The sequence below is a fragment of the Nuphar pumila genome, chromosome 13 (genome assembly GCF_984573655.1).
Source record: "Nuphar pumila chromosome 13, dmNupPumi1.hap1.1, whole genome shotgun sequence".
Taxonomy (NCBI): Eukaryota; Viridiplantae; Streptophyta; class Magnoliopsida; order Nymphaeales; family Nymphaeaceae; genus Nuphar; species Nuphar pumila.
The window spans coordinates 53,781,753-53,801,959 of record NC_143261.1 but is presented as its reverse complement, the minus strand read 5'-3'; the positions used below and the strand labels follow the sequence as shown (position 1 = coordinate 53,801,959).

Here is a 20,207-nt window from a genome sequence, read left to right as displayed (position 1 = left end):
AGCACCTTTTTCTTTTTAATTTTGCTTTTCTTTTAAAAGAATTAGAGTGAAAACAGGAGAAAAGTAAGAATGAAGCCAAATTTGGCCCTTAGAACGACTGCTTTGTTTATTCTGTAAATCCTTTTGATTCTCTACTGTTCTTCTCAGGAGGAGGGGTATGAAGAAATTTGCGGTGAGATTGAAATGCTGCAGCAGTGTAATCATCCAAATGTTGTGCGATATCTTGGAAGCTACCAAGGAGAAGAATATCTTTGGGTAATATCACCTTATTGTTTTTTATCACCAGATTATTTAGTAGTATCCTTGTCAAATATGTTGTAAGATGACATTGTCTGTTAGCATGTTTGTCATATCCTTAAGAACATGGCATGTGTTTTCTTTAAGAGTGGTTCATTTAAAATTTTTCATTGGTTAATTTATTGTGCTAGTAAGTTTTCTGTTAGGTGCATTTCAATCATGGGCATTTTAAACAATACACGGTCACAAACTTGTAGGCATTTGTGCTCAACAATGCCTATGAGCTCATGTGTCATTTTGAGAAATGCTTCTAATTTATGAATCAAATGCTATTGGTCTGCTACTTTTTATGAGCAATTCTTGTTAGTTTGGAAATGTTTCTGCTCTAGACATGATGCTATTGGTCTCGTATTTTTTCATGACTACAGGATGGTGTTTATTATGCCATCATATCACGTGCTCAAGGTTTCCATCTTTTTGGAATGGATTTGTCATATTGGAATTATTGGTACATATTCACTTGAAGCAATGTAAAATTGTACTTTTAATTTGAAAAGCTTAATATAAGAAATATCCTATGCCATTTGGGTAAGGATGCAGTTGTGGGTACGGGTATGACACGACAATTTCAAAAAATATGGGTACGGGGGCACAGCTAAATATATACTGAAAAATATGTATTATATATCTAAAATATACTGAAAAATATGTATTATATATCTAAAATATACTGAAAATATATATTATATATCTAAAATATACTGAAAATATATTATATAACTAAAATATATATTATATTATTGAAAATATAATACATAATATAATATAATACAGGACATGGCAAATGCCGTGTCCAGGTACCAGTACCCATGTCGACACGGGTACGGCACCCAAGGTGCCGTGTCACGGTAACATAGGAAATATCACACTATTCCTTACTCAAGTAAGATTAGCACAATTTTCATGTTAGAATATGCAATGACGCTTTATTATGTTTGTGGATCTGAAAAAATTTCATTGAACAAGTTAATGGCTTTTGACTTTTTTTCCTTTTTAGCTTTAGTGAATGATGGTTGAAAACTATCGCGGTTTCTGGCATGTATTAATTGTATCTGTAGTTTAATGCTTGAACACTTTGGTTTTTACTAAATATACATACATATTTGCAGATAGTGATGGAGTATTGTGGTGGCGGAAGTGTTGCTGATTTAATGAATGTTACTGAAGAACCTCTGGATGAACAGCAGATTGCCTACATATCTAGAGAAGCTTTGAAGGTGCTGTACATATTCCTTCATATAGGAGCACTTGTTTATGTGTTGCTGCAAATGCCTACCTATTTAGTGAGCTGAATTGGTCATCAAGAAAACAAATATGGAACTATGTGAACATTTGCATGCTTTTGCTTCATTTCACAACTCAAGGTTCACTACTACTAGTCAGGCTGTATGTCTCATGTTAATGTAACTTCTGTGACATGTGTGGCACTTCATAGATGAAAAGAACATAAATTTCATCTCACAATATTTTTCCTTGAAGAAGAAAGGAGATGACTCTGCATGTGAGATGAAGTCTTAAGATTAGAGCGACATCCTATTCATGGTTTCAAACCTGATTGCATTACTAAGAAAATCTTATCTTGCATGCACAAACATAAATACTTCTTGGCCTGTATTTCTCTTGTCTATTTAATGCTAGTTTATTTTGTCATACTTGTATCATGTTATATTTTACTTTTATGACATATCTTAATTGTTAGTTTATCACTTTTGGGGTGAAATATTAATCAAGGATCACATTTTCTTTAGTGCAGGGATTATCATATTTGCACTCCATCTTTAAGGTTCATAGAGACATAAAAGGTGGTAATATCTTGCTTACAGAACAAGGAGAGGTAAAATTAGGTTAGTCACCTTGCTTTCATTTTTCAGCATTTGTTATTTTCTGCCATTGGTTCTACTTCCAACGATGTTTTTCTTGTTGCAGATTTTAAAAATATCTCTACAATGAAATAAACCTCAAAGTTAGCTCAGTCGAAAGTTTATCTTGCATTTGTTTCATTTGATATACTTTAGTAGAACCAGAAATTACGTTTTGGATCAGCTTCTGTGCATGTATGATTAACTATGCATGATTTCTCTTTTTTTCTTGATGGCTATTACATCATTGTTGAGTTTTTTTCAAAGTTAGAAAAAATTAAGTTTCATTGCTTCTGTGAGGTGGGTTTTCTGAATCGAGGAAAATATTAACTGATAAAGACGTAGATGGTACTAGCTTTTGGGCACAATACCGAGATTGGCCGCAAATTTGAAAATATGACAAATCTGGCCAGTTAATTTGTTTCTTGATGATTTTCTCTTTTGTCACCTGAAAAATGAGGTGCCTTGGTCAAACCACTTGTCTAAGTTGTCTCTGGAAAAAATTAGGCGCCATGTAAGTTGTCGCCTGAGAAAACCGGGCACCATGATTTCAACCAAGGCGGCTGATTTTTCAGTCGACAAAAGTGCAAACCTGTCTAGATAATAGTAAGGTGGCCATGTTTGTCATATTTTCTAGTTTGCGGCCAGTTATGGTATTGTGTCAAAAATTAGTGCTATCTACGTCGTTGTTCGATAAACACCCATCTCCTCTTCCAAAATTTGCATCATCTAACAAATAGAATGAAATGTCTTTTTCCTTTTTTCCAACTGAAGCATCTGCAGCTTTTGCTGGATGTAATTAATTCTGATATGATCCATAATCCATGCCATCAAGCTTGCCAGGATGAAGAATGTGGAAGATTTGTCCATTTTCCATTCTCATGATGCTTTAGAGCCACTGACCTTTTGTCAAAATGTTCATAAAAGTAGCTGCGGCTGTTGGGTTATTATGCAGGCTGTGTTGGTTTTGGCATATAAAACCTGAGATAGCAGCCCAAGTAGGAAGAACACATTGTTCTCCATTAACATCAAAATGGCCATGCTTATGTGATAGTTTGGGTCCTATATATTCGTGTATGGGTGGACAATGAAACTTGTGGTTTCTTTATTGATAAAAGAATCAAATGATTTTATGAGGCATATTCTGTTGAAGTAGACATGAAATGTTTATGGATAATTGATTTGGAAACTTATTTATGCCATAATGATGGGATTGCAAACGGGTCAGATTCCGGAAGAGGAATTTGCAAAATTTGTCTGTCCCGGATCCGAACTGATCCGACTCCCCAATATATTTTGGGATCCAAATTCCGAACTCTTTGCATCCCTGTGTAATGAATTTGGGCACATTACCCCAAGTAATAGTGCATCAGAAAAATTGATAAAGTAATAGGCTGCTGTGCATTCTTTCAAAATGTACAGCAGGCTATAATTTACTGTAGAAGATCTGTAAATACATTTTTCTGGTGGATTGTTTTGTTTAGCCTGCTGTCTTGGGCATTAATGATCTATACTTAAATTTTGTCTTCTTAAAGTATTCAGCACCAATGCATTTCTGGTTGTTTTGTAGGTGACTTTGGTGTTGCTGCCCAGCTCACGAGGACTATGTCAAAACGAAATACAGTATGTTCTCTTTTATATATGGTGCACTTTATGCTATGATGGTAGAATCAATGGTTTCTTCAGTGTATTTGCTGACTTGTACTCTGAAGGTTAGTAATTAGCTTCCTAAATAGCCTTTTTGTCTACCAAATTATGAGACCATACTCTAAGTTATCCAGTAAAGTCAATAATGTTTCATGAATTTATGGTTGCCTATAATGTTAAATATTAAATGTTCTCTTTTATAGTAATTCTTTATGCATTTTTTTTGACAATCTATGCAACTGATTGTTGCATGTAATCCAAGTGATAGCATGATCTGGCTGATAGTGCATGCATCTGTGTGTGTGATGGTTGCCAATGTTGGTCTTGGCAATATCTCAGCAAGGCAATCTCTCAAAATATTATAGGTTTTTCTCTAAAACCTTGGAAAATACTTTTTTTTTTGAAAAATAAACTTTTAAAACTACAATAAATCAAACTATTTTTTGGTTGTATTGTTTGAAAGCTTAAAGAAAAGGCAGAAATTTGTTAAATATCATGATATTGCCCGGATTTTGTATATATATATATATAAATTATAAACAAACTCCATTTTTTCCCCTCTACTAGTGCCAATCTCAAACATGAATGAAGGGGGATGTTGGCACTCGGTAGTAGTTGGCCATGAAGTTCTTGCCATATCCTATGAAATTAGTGGTTTTATTTCCCTCTTCTTTTACTCAAGAGTACTAAATCCAAAAAGTTCATTAATGCTAAGGTGGAAAGAATCACTGTCCCAAACAAATGTATAAGAATTTAAGAAATGTTGTCTAAGATGTTCTGGGATATGTTTCACAGAGATCTGATATTGCATTTGTGAGAAAGGTTGACAAAATTCAAGAAAGATGAATAAAAAAGAAATGACCAATGAATACTTGAAGGCTACGAGATGAACAATTGTGAGGTGAATTTGATTGTAGCTCTAGATAGGAAAGTATGAAGAAACATGACTATTAAAGGCCGGTCTGTGTAAGTTGGGGTAGAGCTTGATGGTGATGATTATGATACGTTTTCTAAATATTAATTTTCATTTAATTGCTTAAGGTATGTGGTTGTCATAGATGGGGCCTAGTATTTGAATCTTTTGTGTCAACCTGTGTCACAGGGACGCACCACTTTGGCTGTGTCCCTGGTGACACGAGCGGACACGCTCGGACATCGACATGTACAACATTATTTTAATAATTTTAAAAATGTTTTATTATATTTTGATTTTATTTCAATAAAAAACCATTTTTTTAAATGTTACAATATTAAAAAAAAGTTTGTTATTGATTAAAAAATAAAAAATTCCATGTCCTTGTGTCCCATTTTTTTGAACTTTTGAGCCGAATCCGAATCCTGTGTCCTCGAGTCACCAAATCATTGTGACAGGTGTCAACTTGTTTTAATAATCCAAGGCTGTGGTAATGATCATGAGCTAGTTCACAAGCTCAAGCCGACTCTGGTTGACATAAAGTATGAACAAGTCACATTTTTGAATAGACATATGGCACTTGCAATTCATTTTACTGGCTTTGTGAAGGATCTTAGGTTCAAATCTGACTGGGGCTTTTAACTAGTGCCAAGGAAAGAAAAAAGGGTACCATGTAGGTGAACAATAAGTTAGTAACTTGTGATCTTCTTAAGGCTGTTGATGTTACAATTTCTATTTTTGTTTATCTATGTCACATATGGTTCGAACATGGGTGTGCAGTATGACATGGGTATGATGGGCACAAAATGGGTGTTTTTTAGAGAAGGGGTATGGTTGGTGGTTACATGTTCATGTTCATGAAAGGAGTATTAAAAAATATAATCATAGGCATAAATAATTTATATTAGGTTGTCTACCATATGTGTACATATAGCTGACACCTAAATGCACCCACCACCAGCACTGTCATAAAGTAATATATGCACACACCAAACTATGGTTCTGGATTAAGAAGAGGCTTTCATTCAAACAAGCTTTCTGTATGTTGTAGAATTGTTTCATTGCAAGGTAAATACTCTTGGTATTGTGATTCTGTAATGTAGTTCAGTGCAGAATTTCTGTTATTAATTTGTTCTTGACTTTTTCAGTTTATTGGTACTCCTCATTGGATGGCTCCTGAGGTTATTCAAGAAAGCCGCTATGATGGAAAGGTATCACAATAATAAAAGATATATAAGCATAATTTCAATTTGTACTGTTCCTTTCTGGATCTCTAACAGAAAAGACTGTTCTTTGTCATTTTGGGTTCTGTGGTTGAGGTGAGATGTTTTATGTAGTTTGAATATATTTGTAGTTTAAGTGTTATTTTGACACTTCATGGTCGGACAGAATTTTGGGGTTTCTATGAGATTATCTGAAAAATCCTATTGTTATGTGTGATTCTTTTCTTTCTTTCTTTCATTGTTTTATACTAAAAGGGTGACTGCCATTCTTTTGAAGACATATTGGCTTCTTTTCATATCTTACAGCAATTTTATTTTTACCTCTTAACAGGTTGATGTTTGGGCACTTGGTGTATCTGCAATTGAAATGGCTGAGGTGTGCTGTCTAATACTGTACCTTTTCCTGAATTTCTGGTGTTTGCAAATTTTATTTTTCCTGCATGCTTCCCAGCATTTGCATGAAGTCTTTAGAATTAGAAAATTGTTTCTTCACCTATCTAATGCTTGTTCTTTTTTCTATCTTTTTCAGGGGCTTCCACCAAGATCCACTGTGCATCCTATGAGAGTTAGTATTTGCACTTTGTACTGTTTTGGGTTGCTATTTGATGTCACTTTGACCTTATAATGTACATTACAATATTATTGTTGTTCTGTTAGACATGCTCTGATGAGTATTTAAGTGTGAAGATCTTTATTTGGATAAGGTCACTTTCATGTGCATAAGCGATCTTCTTGCAACAGTAAAGATTATAATAGTTTCAGTTTCTAGTCACGCAGCAATCAGTTCATGCATTCAGGCAGCCATTTTTTCTGTATAAACATCAGGCTCCACTTTTAATAACAAGGTTTTGTGTTAGTTCATTATTCAAACATAGTTTTTCCAGACCTCATTTTCAAACCTAATTTAGTGTTTGGATGACTCAACCTTAATCTATTCTTTTTCGAGCAGGTGCTTCAATGATTTTTTTTATAAGATCCAAATCTCTCATCATCATCATTCTCATCATTATCAACAGTGACACCAGCAACATCTCTTATATCTAAGGTCTTTAGTTTAATCTGTATCCATCTTACTTCTGCCCTTTGGCCGAGTGCAACAGCAAGAGCAAGAACGTTTCATTTTTCCTCCTTTTCTCTTTTGCATCTAGTCAATCATTACAAGCATCATTCTTTTTATCATCATCATTACCATTTATTTATCTTTTTATTGTCCTTTCTAGTTTCCACTTTGTCATCATCATCATTACCCTTATCATGGTGGTCACATTTTTCATTATCTGTTCATCTTTATCATCACTTCAACTTCATAATGATATGGTCTTTTGAGGAAGTATGATTGATGAACTACTACTAGCTAGCTCTACTCACGAAAGCTGTTAGCTTCCTTTGAAGTTGCTCTGTTTTTGGATCAAACAAAAGCTGCTTAAAAAAACTTAGGGGGACGGATAATCCCACCATGGTCATGGTTTTTTTTTCCATTGATGTGAATCCAGAAGTGGGGGAAATGGCCAAAGAACCATCCTGAATCCTAGGTATTGTTCTTCACATCACCATGTCATCATTCTATTCATTGTCGTCATCAACATGATCTTCATCGTCCTTTTTCATCCATCTTCACTGTGATCACGGTTTCTTCTTTTTATCATTGTCATCATCACCTTCTATGATACTAGTATCAAGATCTTCATCTCTTTGTTCATGCTCAACTATCGCATCTACCATTATCATCATTTTCTTCATTCATCATCACCATCGCCTTTGTTATGTTTATTACTTTTCACCATTGCCGCCATTATGACCGAGAACATCATTTTCTTTAATAATCAAGTGTTAACATCATCATAATCTTAAATCATGGTTATCGTCAAGGCCATTTTCACTCTTCTCCTTTTCCCTCTCATTCACTGTATTATCCCACCTTTTCTAGCATTTTCAGGTAGCCTGACGAGTTGGAAGTCAGGACAGTCAGCTTGTTGGCCTGGCTCGAAAATGGTGGGAATGGTGCCTTCCTAGGTGTGCAGCCTTTTATGGCCACCCACATCTGAATGTGTATTAGAAGGCGAGAGGGCAGATGGGTACCATAAGTGAAGCAAGAGGGGGGAGTAGGAAGGGGATGGGTACCATAAGTTTGCCCATCAAAATGCATTTCTGAGTGTTGGCCAAACCGGGTGAAAGCAGAGCGATAGCGCAAGGTGGCATACAGCTACCTCTGTTTATCTCATCAATTTTCATTAAACTACTTTCTGAATCCTGGACTTTATGTGCCCATTATCGATAATTTGCATAAATAATTATTATATGAAATGTTTGGAAGGAACAAAATGCTTCAGCCTAGAAAAAGCTTTTTTGCTTGGTGTTAATCTACACAGGTATCGTCTGTTAATGTACAACCTAAGGAATATGGTTGATTGTCTTGAAACAGTTGTTTTAGTGTTTGGATGTTCTTTTAGTCTGGTGCTCGTTACTTCCAAGAGCAATGACATTCTTATGGTTGCAAGAGAACTTCTTGGGAAACTGTTAAAAGTTTGTTGTTCTTCATGGTTGCAAGCAAACATTATCATTTTTAAATATATTATGATATGATCACATTATTTTCAAATTATTGCTACTATTTGTGATGTATCATGATCACATGATGTCTATTACACCTATTTCTTTTCTTTCAAGAATGGTGGCAGTCCAATGATATTAAGCTGTTGGTAATTCTTATTTCTTAGTGCATCCAACAATAATAGGACACTGAAAAACTTCATTTCACCAATAACTGGTTATTCTTTGTTGTAATTTGATAGTAGTATTTCTTTCTCCATGGGCTTTCACTGCAATTGGATATTGCTCTGCAGCCAACGTCTTCATCCATCATATTATATATGTTAAAAGAATCGAATGATCACCCTATAATATTGACCTTTGTATGGATTTATGACTATTCTGTGAACGTTGTTTTGTCTTACATCCATTGCAACACTTTGTACTCTGTATTTTGTCGCTTTTCTGTCTTTTCAGTTGTGCAAATCTTTTTAATTTCATATTTCCAAAGTTGTGCATCCTAGAGTGCATCTTTTGACATTAAATTTTCATATAGGTATTGTTCATGATATCAATCGACCCTGCTCCCATGCTTGAGGACAAAGAAAAATGGTATGTTTCGCAAATCTGTTGTCCAGAAAGTGTGTAATTGATGTAGATGAGTGACTGACTCTTGTGTTTTTCTTGCCTCGTATATGGTACTAAGATAAGTTACATTTGCACTAAATGTACTAATTTGAGGGCTATGCACATAAAGTGATCGACTGTCATGAAATTAGTGTCTTGTTTGTTATATAACTATTGTAGTTGGTATTCTTTAGGCAATGTAAATGTGATCTCTCATTGAAATAATACATTTTTTCTTATTTCTTTGTTTTGTCAAGTAGCTCTGGTCGATAAGTATGAATCGATCCTATTTATGTCATTCCCGACATATTTTGTTTTGCATTCTCATATCTTTTTAGCTATGTTACACGGACTCTTCTAATAGGGCACCGCACCCAGGCGGGTGCGACACTTGGACACAACTTCCTTTGTGTTTGGTGAAGTCAACCACACCGAGGTCCATTTCTATCCAAAAGTAGATTCAGTTAACCCTAATTAAGTCCATTTTTATCTATATTATATATATATATATATATATATATATATATATATATATATATATATATATATAAATGCACACAAATACACGTAGTGTTAACTTAAAACTGTTAAAAATTTTACATATATATATCCTCCCCGCACCCAAGTTTTTTTAAAGTGCTGCATCTCTGCATCTGCATCCGCATCCGCATCCGTACTCGTACCCGTACCCGCATCCGCACACGCATCCGCACCCTCACCTATGTGACAACTTTTTAGACTGGCTTGTCTTCTCCGAATCATGTGTGAAGGAGGCATCATTTGGCTTTTTTGCTTGGAGTTCCTTTAAAGTTTAAACCAAAAGTACTTCCATCACCATTATAAACAGTGCAGAAACCAGTTATTAACTGTTTTCTCAAATATTATCTCTCTGCTCATTTTTCTATATGAACCTTGTTTTTTAGTAAACACTATTGCATTTTTGTCTTTCATGCTATATCCTCTTAGTAGTTATCATGAGGTTTACCGCAAGCACCTATAGGAGTGGGGAAGCACGCTTCCCCAAAATGTGCTTCGGAAGCATGAAACACAGCACTTCCGAAACGTGTGGGTAAGCGCAAGTTTTAAATGGGAAGCACACTTCCCATTTAGGGGAATCAAACTTCCAGTTTTAGCCCTTAAAAATGTAAATTTTATTGAAAAAAACCATTTTTTCCTTTTTTTTTTCTTTTTCCTATTTTTTTTGTCTTCTCTTTTCTTTTTTCTTCTTCCTTCTTCCTGTTTTTCCTTCCTATTTTTTTTCTTCTTATTTTTGTTTCTCTATCTATCTTTCTGTTTTTGCTATATTTTATGTTTTTCAGTTATATATATATATATATAACTGATAATCTTGTGTTTCAGTTATATTATATATTCTGTATTTTAATTATTATAATATATTATATATTATATATATTATGTGTTCATGTGTTTCATTTATATATATATTTATTTATATTTATGTGTGTGTAATTCATATATAATCTGTTTGATTGTTTTTGAGTTATATTTCTGTTTGACTGTTTCTGAGTTATATAATTTATATTTCTGGTTGATTGTTTATGAGTTATATTTCTGGTTGACTATTTTTGAGTTATATAACTTATATTTCTGGTTGACTGTTTCTGAGTTATGTTTTTGAGTTATATAACATGAACTTATATTTTGGTAAATTAAGAAAAATATAATTACATTTTCGCTTCTCTTTCGCTTCCCACTCAATCCTAGGTCGCTTCCTTCTTCGTTCCCCCTTTGAATCTTAGTTTGCTTCCGGTTAGCTTCCTAGATCACTTCCAGTTTGCTTCCCTTCTTGCTTCCGAGCGATTCCCGATTCACTTTTAAGTCGTCTTGCTCTTCCCGCTTCCTAAAATTTCAAAAGTGCCTCGCTTTCCGCTTCTGCTTCCTGAATCGCTTCCCGCTCCCGCTTTCTCGATTGACAACCTATGTCACATGGGTGCGGGCGCGGGTGCGGGTGCGGGGATTCGGCACTTCCAAAAAACCCGGGTGCGGCAGGGGCAAAAATGTTATATATATATATATATATATATATATATATATATATATATATATATATATATATATATATATATATATAAAGGGAGTCAGGGGAATAGGCGGGGTTTTTTTTTTTTTTTTGCAGCTGTCAGCTGCTGTCAGCAGCTGACAGACAGCTGCTGCAGCTGTCAGCACAGCTGCTGACAGACAGCTGCTGCAGCAGCTGACAGCATTAATGGACCTTAATGATCCTGTCAGCTGCATAATTTTTTTTAAAAAAAAATTCGAAGCCCATTTGGGCAATTTTTTTTTTATTTTAAAAATGGACCATAATGATCCTGGGTGCGGTCAACGCACCCAGGATCGGGTTGACCGCACCCGGTGCGGCACCCGCGTCGAGTCGCGTCGACGCGGGTGCGGCACCCTCCTAGCCGAATCCCTGTGACATAGTTGACAACTCTGGTTATCACTGCCTTATACCTAGCAATTTCTCTAGCATTTCAGCCAATGTTATTATTGTGTTCCTCGTGGAAAATGAGCTGAATGAGTGTAAAACTCACTCTAGTAAGTCTTATTTGAACTTGAATTAGTGATGAAGGCAAAGTTTAAGCAGAAAAATCATGCAAGTGAGTTCACACTCACAATTTATAAGAGTAACATTAGACAACAACATTGTGCAAGAGGCTTCATATCACAATCTATGCTCCATAGTCACAAATTCGCAATCTTAAGACTATGTAACATGCTTACACACACAATCTCAACTACTAACAACTTCATCATTGACTGTGAATAACATATTTTTTTGTAAAGTTATGTAATTGGTTATAGCTTTCTTAAGCAATACTCTGTGTTAGTTGCTATACACTATGATGGTCTCAATCCATAGCTTAGATGCTGATATTTCCTTTTTAATGACTTTTATGTTTAGGTCTTTAGTCTTTCACGATTTTATAGCAAAGTGCCTTACTAAGGAACCTCGAGCACGTCCAACTGCCATGGAGATGCTAAAGGTGAATATTTCATAATGATAACCATATGTGATAGTCCCTGGTGATGTCTAAACTCAGGCTGTTTGGTTAAGATACTGACACTGCTGATGTCTTATTTGACTCAATGTTATAGATGGTGATGTATATGTTAGACATCATTGTGCATGCTGAATATGAGTATTTCAGCATGTCACACCTACACAGACACTTCATTTTTACATTGCGATCTTGTGTTCATCACATGATAATTGATATGCGATCTCTGTTATGCATTTGATTAATGAAAATATTAGTTTCCCTTTTTGAAGCTCTCTTCTCCATGTTCGGTCTTTTATGTTCACTACTGCAGTCTTGTTCTTATTTGGTGGATAGTGGTAGGGAATGAATTCCTGTTTTGATCTTGTCAATTGTTCATCACCTGATAATTGATATGTGATCTCTGTTATGCATTTGAGTAATGAAAAGATTATTTCCCCTTTTTGTAGCTCTCTTCTTCTCCATGATTGATCTTTTATATTCACCACTAGCCGTTTTGTTCTTGTTTTGTGGATAGTGGTAGAGAATGAATTCCTCTTTTAATTTTTTTTGGGTACTTGAGCTGTTCTATAAGCTGCTAAGCACCCATTTGCCATTGGTGATGTTTCAAGTTTTTGATATAGTGGATGGTAGTCCTTTTTCTTTTGTGTTTTCTTATTAATTTCAATTCATCATCTGTAGTATTGAAACATATACAAGTATTTTTTGACAACAGCACAGATTCATTGAGAAATGCAAATGGGGAGCTTTTGTAATGTTACCCAAAATTGAAAAAGCTAAACAGATCAAAGCTGCAATGGCTGCCCAGGCATCTATAGATGTTTCAGGATCTTCTGCTGTAAATGAAGATTTTGGTGATACTGTACCATCTAGACCCAACAAAGTCCCAATTCAAGAAGTTCAAGAGACAATTAATGTAGAGGACAAGTCTGGACACAAAAGTACTAATGAAGTGGAGGCAAATATGGGAGGTAGTATTGTTTCTTACTGGTATTCCACTATATAGTTTTCCTTTGTAATGCTTGCACTTTGCTTTTTACATGAAGTTGTATTCTGTGTTAACTTTGCAGCAGGATACAATCATACAAGCTTATTTCTTCATCTAGTATTTTTTCAATGGATCTCTTACTGATAATGCATAGAGCTTTATGGAGATACTCATTTTTTGTATTTTCTGCTTTTCTGCTTTGACTTGTTTTAAGGTGGTTAATCTTATGTGTATCTGTGTTAACTTTGCAATGCACTTTTATGCTTTGACGGGTTGATCCCTATACTTTTGGAATTTGTTTCCCAATCATCTTCAGTGCAGGAAGGAAGCACAAAGAAGGTCATAGAATCTCAAGTCCGAAATCTAGATTTTGTTTCTTGGCAGAAAGATGACCAGACAGTTGTTGCATTCATTACAACTACCTTTTCTCATGAGGTATTGTTCGGGAATAGGTTTCCTGCCTGAGCAACTGACAAGGGAGAAAGAGAGAAGATGGAATCCCAAATGACGTCTTACCCATTGTGGGTGACATTTATGTATTTATATTATGGTGTGAGAAAATACAAGAATACCCTTGACTGGATTGGGTATTTACAATATGTTACATTTGAAGATATCCATGTCCGATCCAGATCGAGATCCAAAATCATATTTTTAACATGCCTCCACAAATGGGACATTGTATAAATGCAAATATTGATTCACTGGAAGTGCCTTAATAAACAAGTTTGCCACTTGATCTTCTCCTCAAATAAATATAGGATAATCTCCTTGGAGTCAACATTTTCTTTGACAAAGTGTTGATTTATCTCTACATGTTTCATTTTTTCATGACGAACCAAATTAGTAGAGATGAAAATGGCATTGCGGTTGTTACAATATACCAAAGAGCTTGAAATGTGTTGGTATAAACTGCATACTATATGTTTAATCCAGGTAACTTCAACATTGACAGTTGCCATAGCACGATATTCAACCTCGATGCTAGATCAAGTAACGATTTTCTGTTTCATGCTTGCCCAAGAGACAAGAAGAACCTAAATAAACACCATAACCCGTACCAGATCTCCTTGTCGTTGGATCATGAGCCTAATCGGCATCTGAATACACAATCACTTTAACAGAATGATGAATATCTACATGAACTGGTTTCACATAAAAAGTCTATCAGAAAGAGTTACCGAAGAATTCATTTCACTGCTTCCATATGCTTCGTTTGAGGCCGATGCATATACTGAAATAAGGGGTCTTCCAAATTGGTGTCATCTGCTAAATTTGCACTCAAATGCGTGTGAGTAGCCATCGGATTATCCACTGGCTTACATTGTACGCTGCAAAATATCACAAACATACTTTTGTTGAGAAAGAATAAGACGATCTAGTTGTTGATTCACCTATACTCCAAGAAAGAATCAAAGAAATCTCAAGTCTTTCATGTGGAACTTCCCATGCAACGACTTTAACTGATTAATTCTGAGTACTATTTCTTATAATAATGATGTCATCAACATAGATTAAGAGACTAGTGATGTCGGATTGTACCTTTTGCACGAATAAAAAATTGTTTTAATGACTTCTCTCAAAACCAAGAATTCTTACAACAGTACTAAAAGTGTTAAACTATGCTGAAGAAGTTTGCTTAAGGCCATGAATAGCTTTTTTCAATCTTAGTACAAAGGCGTTTTGGTCTTCTTCTGAATACCCAGGCGGATGCTCCATATAAACCTTTTCACACAAGTCCTCGTATATGAAAGCATTTTTGACATTTAGCTAAAATGGACTCCATCCATGCAACACAACTAATGATAGAATAATCCAGATTGTTCTCATTTTGACTACATGACTGAAGGTTTCATAAAAGTTCAAGCCATGCTCTTGTGTGTAGCCTTTGGCTAAAGTCTAGTTTTAAATCATTCAATGTTGTCATATGATTTTTGTTTGATCTTATATACCCAACGACATCCAACAACATTCTTGTCCATTGGTCTGGGAACAATCTCTCATGTATGATATTCATGGAGTGCAATGATTTCGTCATTCATTGCTTCTATTTAGCGAGAATCTTGCCTTAATAATAGATCTGGGTTCTTGAATATGTTCAAGAGCCACAACATATGTATAAAAATTCATAAAGAAGGACTCATAGCTTACCCATTTAAATAGTGGATTTCTCACTCGAGTAGTCATACAAATAAGAGCATCGGTTGAAGTTCTTGTGGCTGAACTATCATGAATTTGGGATTTAACTGCAGCTGAAATACTAGCATTTAAAGGCGCCTCTACAAGATGGTTAAAAGATGACTGATCTAAAATAGGAGCAATGGTAGACACACTTTGCTGCACAAGTACATCTTATGGCTGCAATGTGGCGGCATTGTTGGTTGCTGTATTAGGATATACAATTGGTTGTTTTACCTATTTTCTTCTAGTATAAACCTGACCAAATGAGGGAAACTGGTCTGCCGTTAGTTTGTGAGAAGTAGAAGCAGCAATTATGTTGGACAAAGGTGGCACAATAACATCACAATTTCTTGCACTTGATATTGCATGAGGGGAAGGAAAAAACGTCTGCAAAAGATTGAGATTAGATGATTTTTGTTGGTTGCCATATACATCCTCATTGAAAACATGCCGTAAAATAGAAAATTTGTTAGAGGCACGATCAAAATAACGATAATCCATAAATTTATCATCATAGCCAATGAACTGACAAACCATTGCCTTGGGAGACAATTTGTTTTTCGGGAAACTATCAATATGAACAAAACATCGACAACCATAGGCTTTTAATGCAGTTTTATCCGGATCCGGATGCATACTATACAACAAAAAATAGGCTTATTCACCTTCAAGAGTAGATAAAGGCATTCCGTTTATTAAGTGAGCTGTTGTATGAAAAACTTTTGTCTACAAACCATCCTTTAAATTTATATCATACATCATTGTTAGAGTCGTTTCAACCACATGTCGATGCTTCCCTTCAATGATTCTGTTTTGTTGAGAAGTTCTAGGACAACTCAACTCACGCTCTGAGTACCATTATTATGTAAATAGCGTGTGAATTCATTTGATATGTATTCACCACCATCGTTTCTTTGTAGGACAAAATTTTTATTTGAGAATTGAGTTTCTGCGTATTATTTGAATAAAAAAATATTGAGAACACTTGATTTTTTGATTTCAAGAAAAATATGCAAGTAAAGCGATTATAATCATCTGTAAAGATCAAATAGTATTTAGATTTTGAGAGACACAATAATGAAAGAACCCTACACATCAAAATGAATTGAGTTTAAAAGGAAATGAAGCATTTTTATTAGATCTTAAAAAAAAGTTCATGACTCTTACAAACGCGACAACTGTCGCAAGAGAAGGCACTTTTGTTTTTAACATCAAAGAAACCTTTATTACATAGACTATCAAGAAAATTGAAATTTCAATGCCCTAATCTATGATGTCGAATATTGACATCCTGACTAGCAACGAACTTTGAAGTTGTGAACAAAGTAGGGCTAGATAAAAATTATGTAGATGACTTTGGGGTTTCATTGAGTAGATAAAGATTCTCGCATCTCCTTTTCTCAACAAATGTTTGATTTGTGCGAATGTCTTTCACAGAAACATAAGACGGAGAAAAGTAGACACAAATTAATATCACGATATAATTGAGAAACAAAAATTAGATTTTTTTGAAGATTAGGTACTAGAAAAAATGTTCGATAAAGAGGATCCCTACTAGTAGGGATAGTGGCACTGCCCACACGAGTGATGTGATGATGTTTTCCATCTCTCGTGATCGCGCGTTCATTCTCATGATAATGTTCAGAATGAAAGAGTTTACCTGAATCTCTAGTGATGTGATTTTCTGCCCTCAGAATCAATGAGCCAACCTTGGTGAGACCCTGATGAATGAGATATCCTAGTATGCACAGTCCAAGGGTTGCCTGTGGGATTATGGGGCTACTGAATATTCATTTGCCCAAAACCAACATTGAGTGCTTTCATGTCATAAGAAGGCATAACCTGTGGAAATGCTACACTGGAAGGACTCTGTATAAAATTAGTTGGAATACCTGATTATGAGTCAGTCATAGGCTGCCCGACTGCAGTTAATGCACGAAAATGAGGTGGAATAGGTACAATAGGTGGTCTATACGTGGGATTATACTTTCAGTAACAGTTAGAGACAATGTGACATTTCTTCCCACACATTTGGCATACAACATTCAAATTATTTTTGAGGTGTAGGTAAAATACCTACACCTCGACCACCACCACCAAAATTATGTTCATGCCCTCAACCTCTTCCTATAAATACAGGGAAACTATTATATCTCTGGGCAACAACCATCACTTCATGGTTTACCTCATCCTTTTAAGGCCTAGAAGATAAACTAAACATGACTTCATGCTCCAACAACATTGTACGTAGATGATCAAAGGCTGAACGTGGGATTGTACTAGTATACACCGTGATGAACATGTTATATTCGGCTCCAACTTTTTTAACATTTTTCATGCGTATGTCTTCATCTGACAAAGGAGGGCCAATGACAATCAACTGATCTACAATCATCGTGATTTTGTTAAGGTAATTCACAACGAAAGAGTCACCTCTCTTTAATTCTGCCTTTAATTGATATACTTTCGGAGTAAAAATCTCTTCACACCATCGATGCAAAACATCCCATAACTTCTTTGCGGGAATGCCAAAAGGAATGTGCAGTAATACCTCACGAGAAAAGGTAACTATAATGAATGCAACAATTGTCTTGTCATTCTTTGGCAGTTGTTCCCTTTGGTGTTTTCGCAAGAGTTGTGGGATGTTTTACATCATTGGTATAACCACCCCAAAGATATATGAGTTGAAGGTTGAGTTTGCTGAGTTGAAGAGACAGGATTCTTCAGTTGTAGACTATCTTACCAGGATAAAAATGATTGTAAATTAGTTGGTTGTCATCGACTCTCCCTTGTCAGAGGACTTGGAGCTGAATATAATATGTTTATTACTGTGTATATTAGCACAGTTTCACGTGCCTTTTGATCGTTTGTGCACCATGTTGTTTGAGCATGAGGCCTTGTTCAATTTATTTTCTCGGCCTAAAAAAGATGAGGTGAATCATGAGGTATGGTTGCTGCTCAAGGATATACTGATTTCTCCTCGTCTAGAGGCCAAGGTCGCGGGCGTAAACGTAATTTTGGTGGTGGTCGAGGTACAAGTATTTTACCCACACCTACTTCCCAGAATAATTCAAACATTGTATGTCAAATGTGTGGGAAGAAAGGTTACATCGCTTCCAACTGATACTGACGTTATGTTCCCAACGTACAAACCACCCATAGTGTCGATGCCACCTCATTTTCATGCATTGACATCAACTGCTACTCTTATGGTTGGTTCTCAATCGTGGATCTCAGCCAATTTTATTCAGAGCCCTACTACGACAACGAATCCTATCCTCAGGTTATTTCTTTCCATGGTATGACAACTCTTAATGCAAGTTTTGAACAAATGAACATTCAACTACCTCAGAATCCTATATGCAATCCTTGGGCAGCACACATTGGAGTATCATACCCATCCAGAACTCACCCAGGCTGGTTTGTTGACTCCGGAACATCAAATCATGTCACTGGGGATTCATGTAAGTTCTCTCATTCTAAACCTTATCATGGAAATGGTCGTGTTATCACTGAAGATGAAAAACATCATCATATCACTCGTGTGGGCACTGCCACCGTTCCTACTAGTTGATGTCTTCTTTCTTTATCTAATACTTTTATGGTTCCTAACCTTCAGAAAAATCTAATTTTTGTTTCTCAACTTTGCCGTGATATTAATTTATGTTCTTACTTTTTCCGTTTTATGTTTCTGTGAAGAGCGTTCATACGAATCAGACTCTCATTGAGGGAAGGAGATGCGATAATTTGTATCTACTTGATGAAGTCCCAGAGTCATCCAGTCATGCTTTGTTTACTTCTTCAAATTTCATTCATAGCAAAATTGTCGACATTTGACATTGTAAATGAGGACATTGCAATTTTATTTTTCTTGATAGTCTATATAATAAAGGTTTCATTGATGTTGAAAGGATAAATGATTTTTCTTGTGTTAGTTGTCGTATTTGTAAGAGCCATGAACTTCTTTTTTCAAGATCTAATAAAAGGTCTTCATTTTCTTTTGAATTCATTCACTCTGATGTGTGTGACCCTTCTCTTGTTATGTCTCTATCAAAATCCAAATATTATTTGATATTTGTTGATGATTATAGTTGTTTTACTTGGATATTCTTTTTGAAATTCAAAGTTCAAGTTTTTTCAATATTTTGTTAATTCAACAAGAAAAATTATTGCCCTACGAAATGATGGTGGTGAATACATGTCAAATGAATTTATGCGTTATTTGCATGATAATAATATTTAGCGTGAGTCTAGTTGTCCTAAAACTTATCAACAAAACGGAGTCGCCGAACGAAAGCATCAACATATGGCTGAAACAACCTTAACGATGATGTATGATGCAAATTTGAAGGTTGAATTATGTTACAAGGCTTTCAACACAACCATTCACTGGATAAATAGAATGCCCCTATCTACTCTTGGAGGAGAATCGACTTATTTTCTTTTGTATAGAAAGCATCTAGACTACTTTTAATTGAGGGCATATGGCTGCCAATGCTTTGTTCATATTCATAGTTCCTTGCAGAATAAATTATCTCCCAAGGCCACAGTTTGTTAGTTCATTGGATATGATAATGAATTCATGGGATATCGCTGTTTTGATCATGCTTCCAAAAAAGTTATCATTTCACGTTATGCTACTTTCCATGAGCATGGGCGTGACAGCACACAACAACCAACTAATCACAATCTTTTTTTAAACTTTTTGGCCTTCATCTCATATTAAGGAGTAGTAACCAATGTCCGCACTTGTGAAGGGGTGACAACCAATTTTCCGATAACGGTTGGGTTACATCAAGGATCTGCTTTAAGCCCTTTCCTATTTGCGATAGTGATGGATGAGCTTACGAGATCAATTCAAGAAAATGTACCGTGGTGTATGTTGTTTGCTGATGATATTGTTTTGATTGATGAGTCTAGAGC

The 20,207-nt window shown here is 35.4% G+C and overlaps 1 protein-coding gene across 1 annotated transcript in view; it reads left to right on the top strand.

Annotated features, from left to right (window-relative positions):
* Positions 1 to 20,207, top strand: part of LOC149818422 (serine/threonine-protein kinase 1-like) — a 36,091-nt gene that overhangs the window by 7,216 nt on the left and 8,668 nt on the right. The window contains exons 3-12 of the mRNA XM_089985837.1: positions 148 to 255; positions 1,407 to 1,514; positions 2,051 to 2,141; positions 3,727 to 3,779; positions 5,865 to 5,927; positions 6,271 to 6,315; positions 6,469 to 6,504; positions 9,025 to 9,080; positions 12,019 to 12,100; positions 12,831 to 13,086. Coding sequence (XP_089841963.1) covers positions 148 to 255; positions 1,407 to 1,514; positions 2,051 to 2,141; positions 3,727 to 3,779; positions 5,865 to 5,927; positions 6,271 to 6,315; positions 6,469 to 6,504; positions 9,025 to 9,080; positions 12,019 to 12,100; positions 12,831 to 13,086 — 898 coding nt within the window. The remainder of the gene's footprint in view (positions 1 to 147; positions 256 to 1,406; positions 1,515 to 2,050; positions 2,142 to 3,726; positions 3,780 to 5,864; positions 5,928 to 6,270; positions 6,316 to 6,468; positions 6,505 to 9,024; positions 9,081 to 12,018; positions 12,101 to 12,830; positions 13,087 to 20,207) is intronic.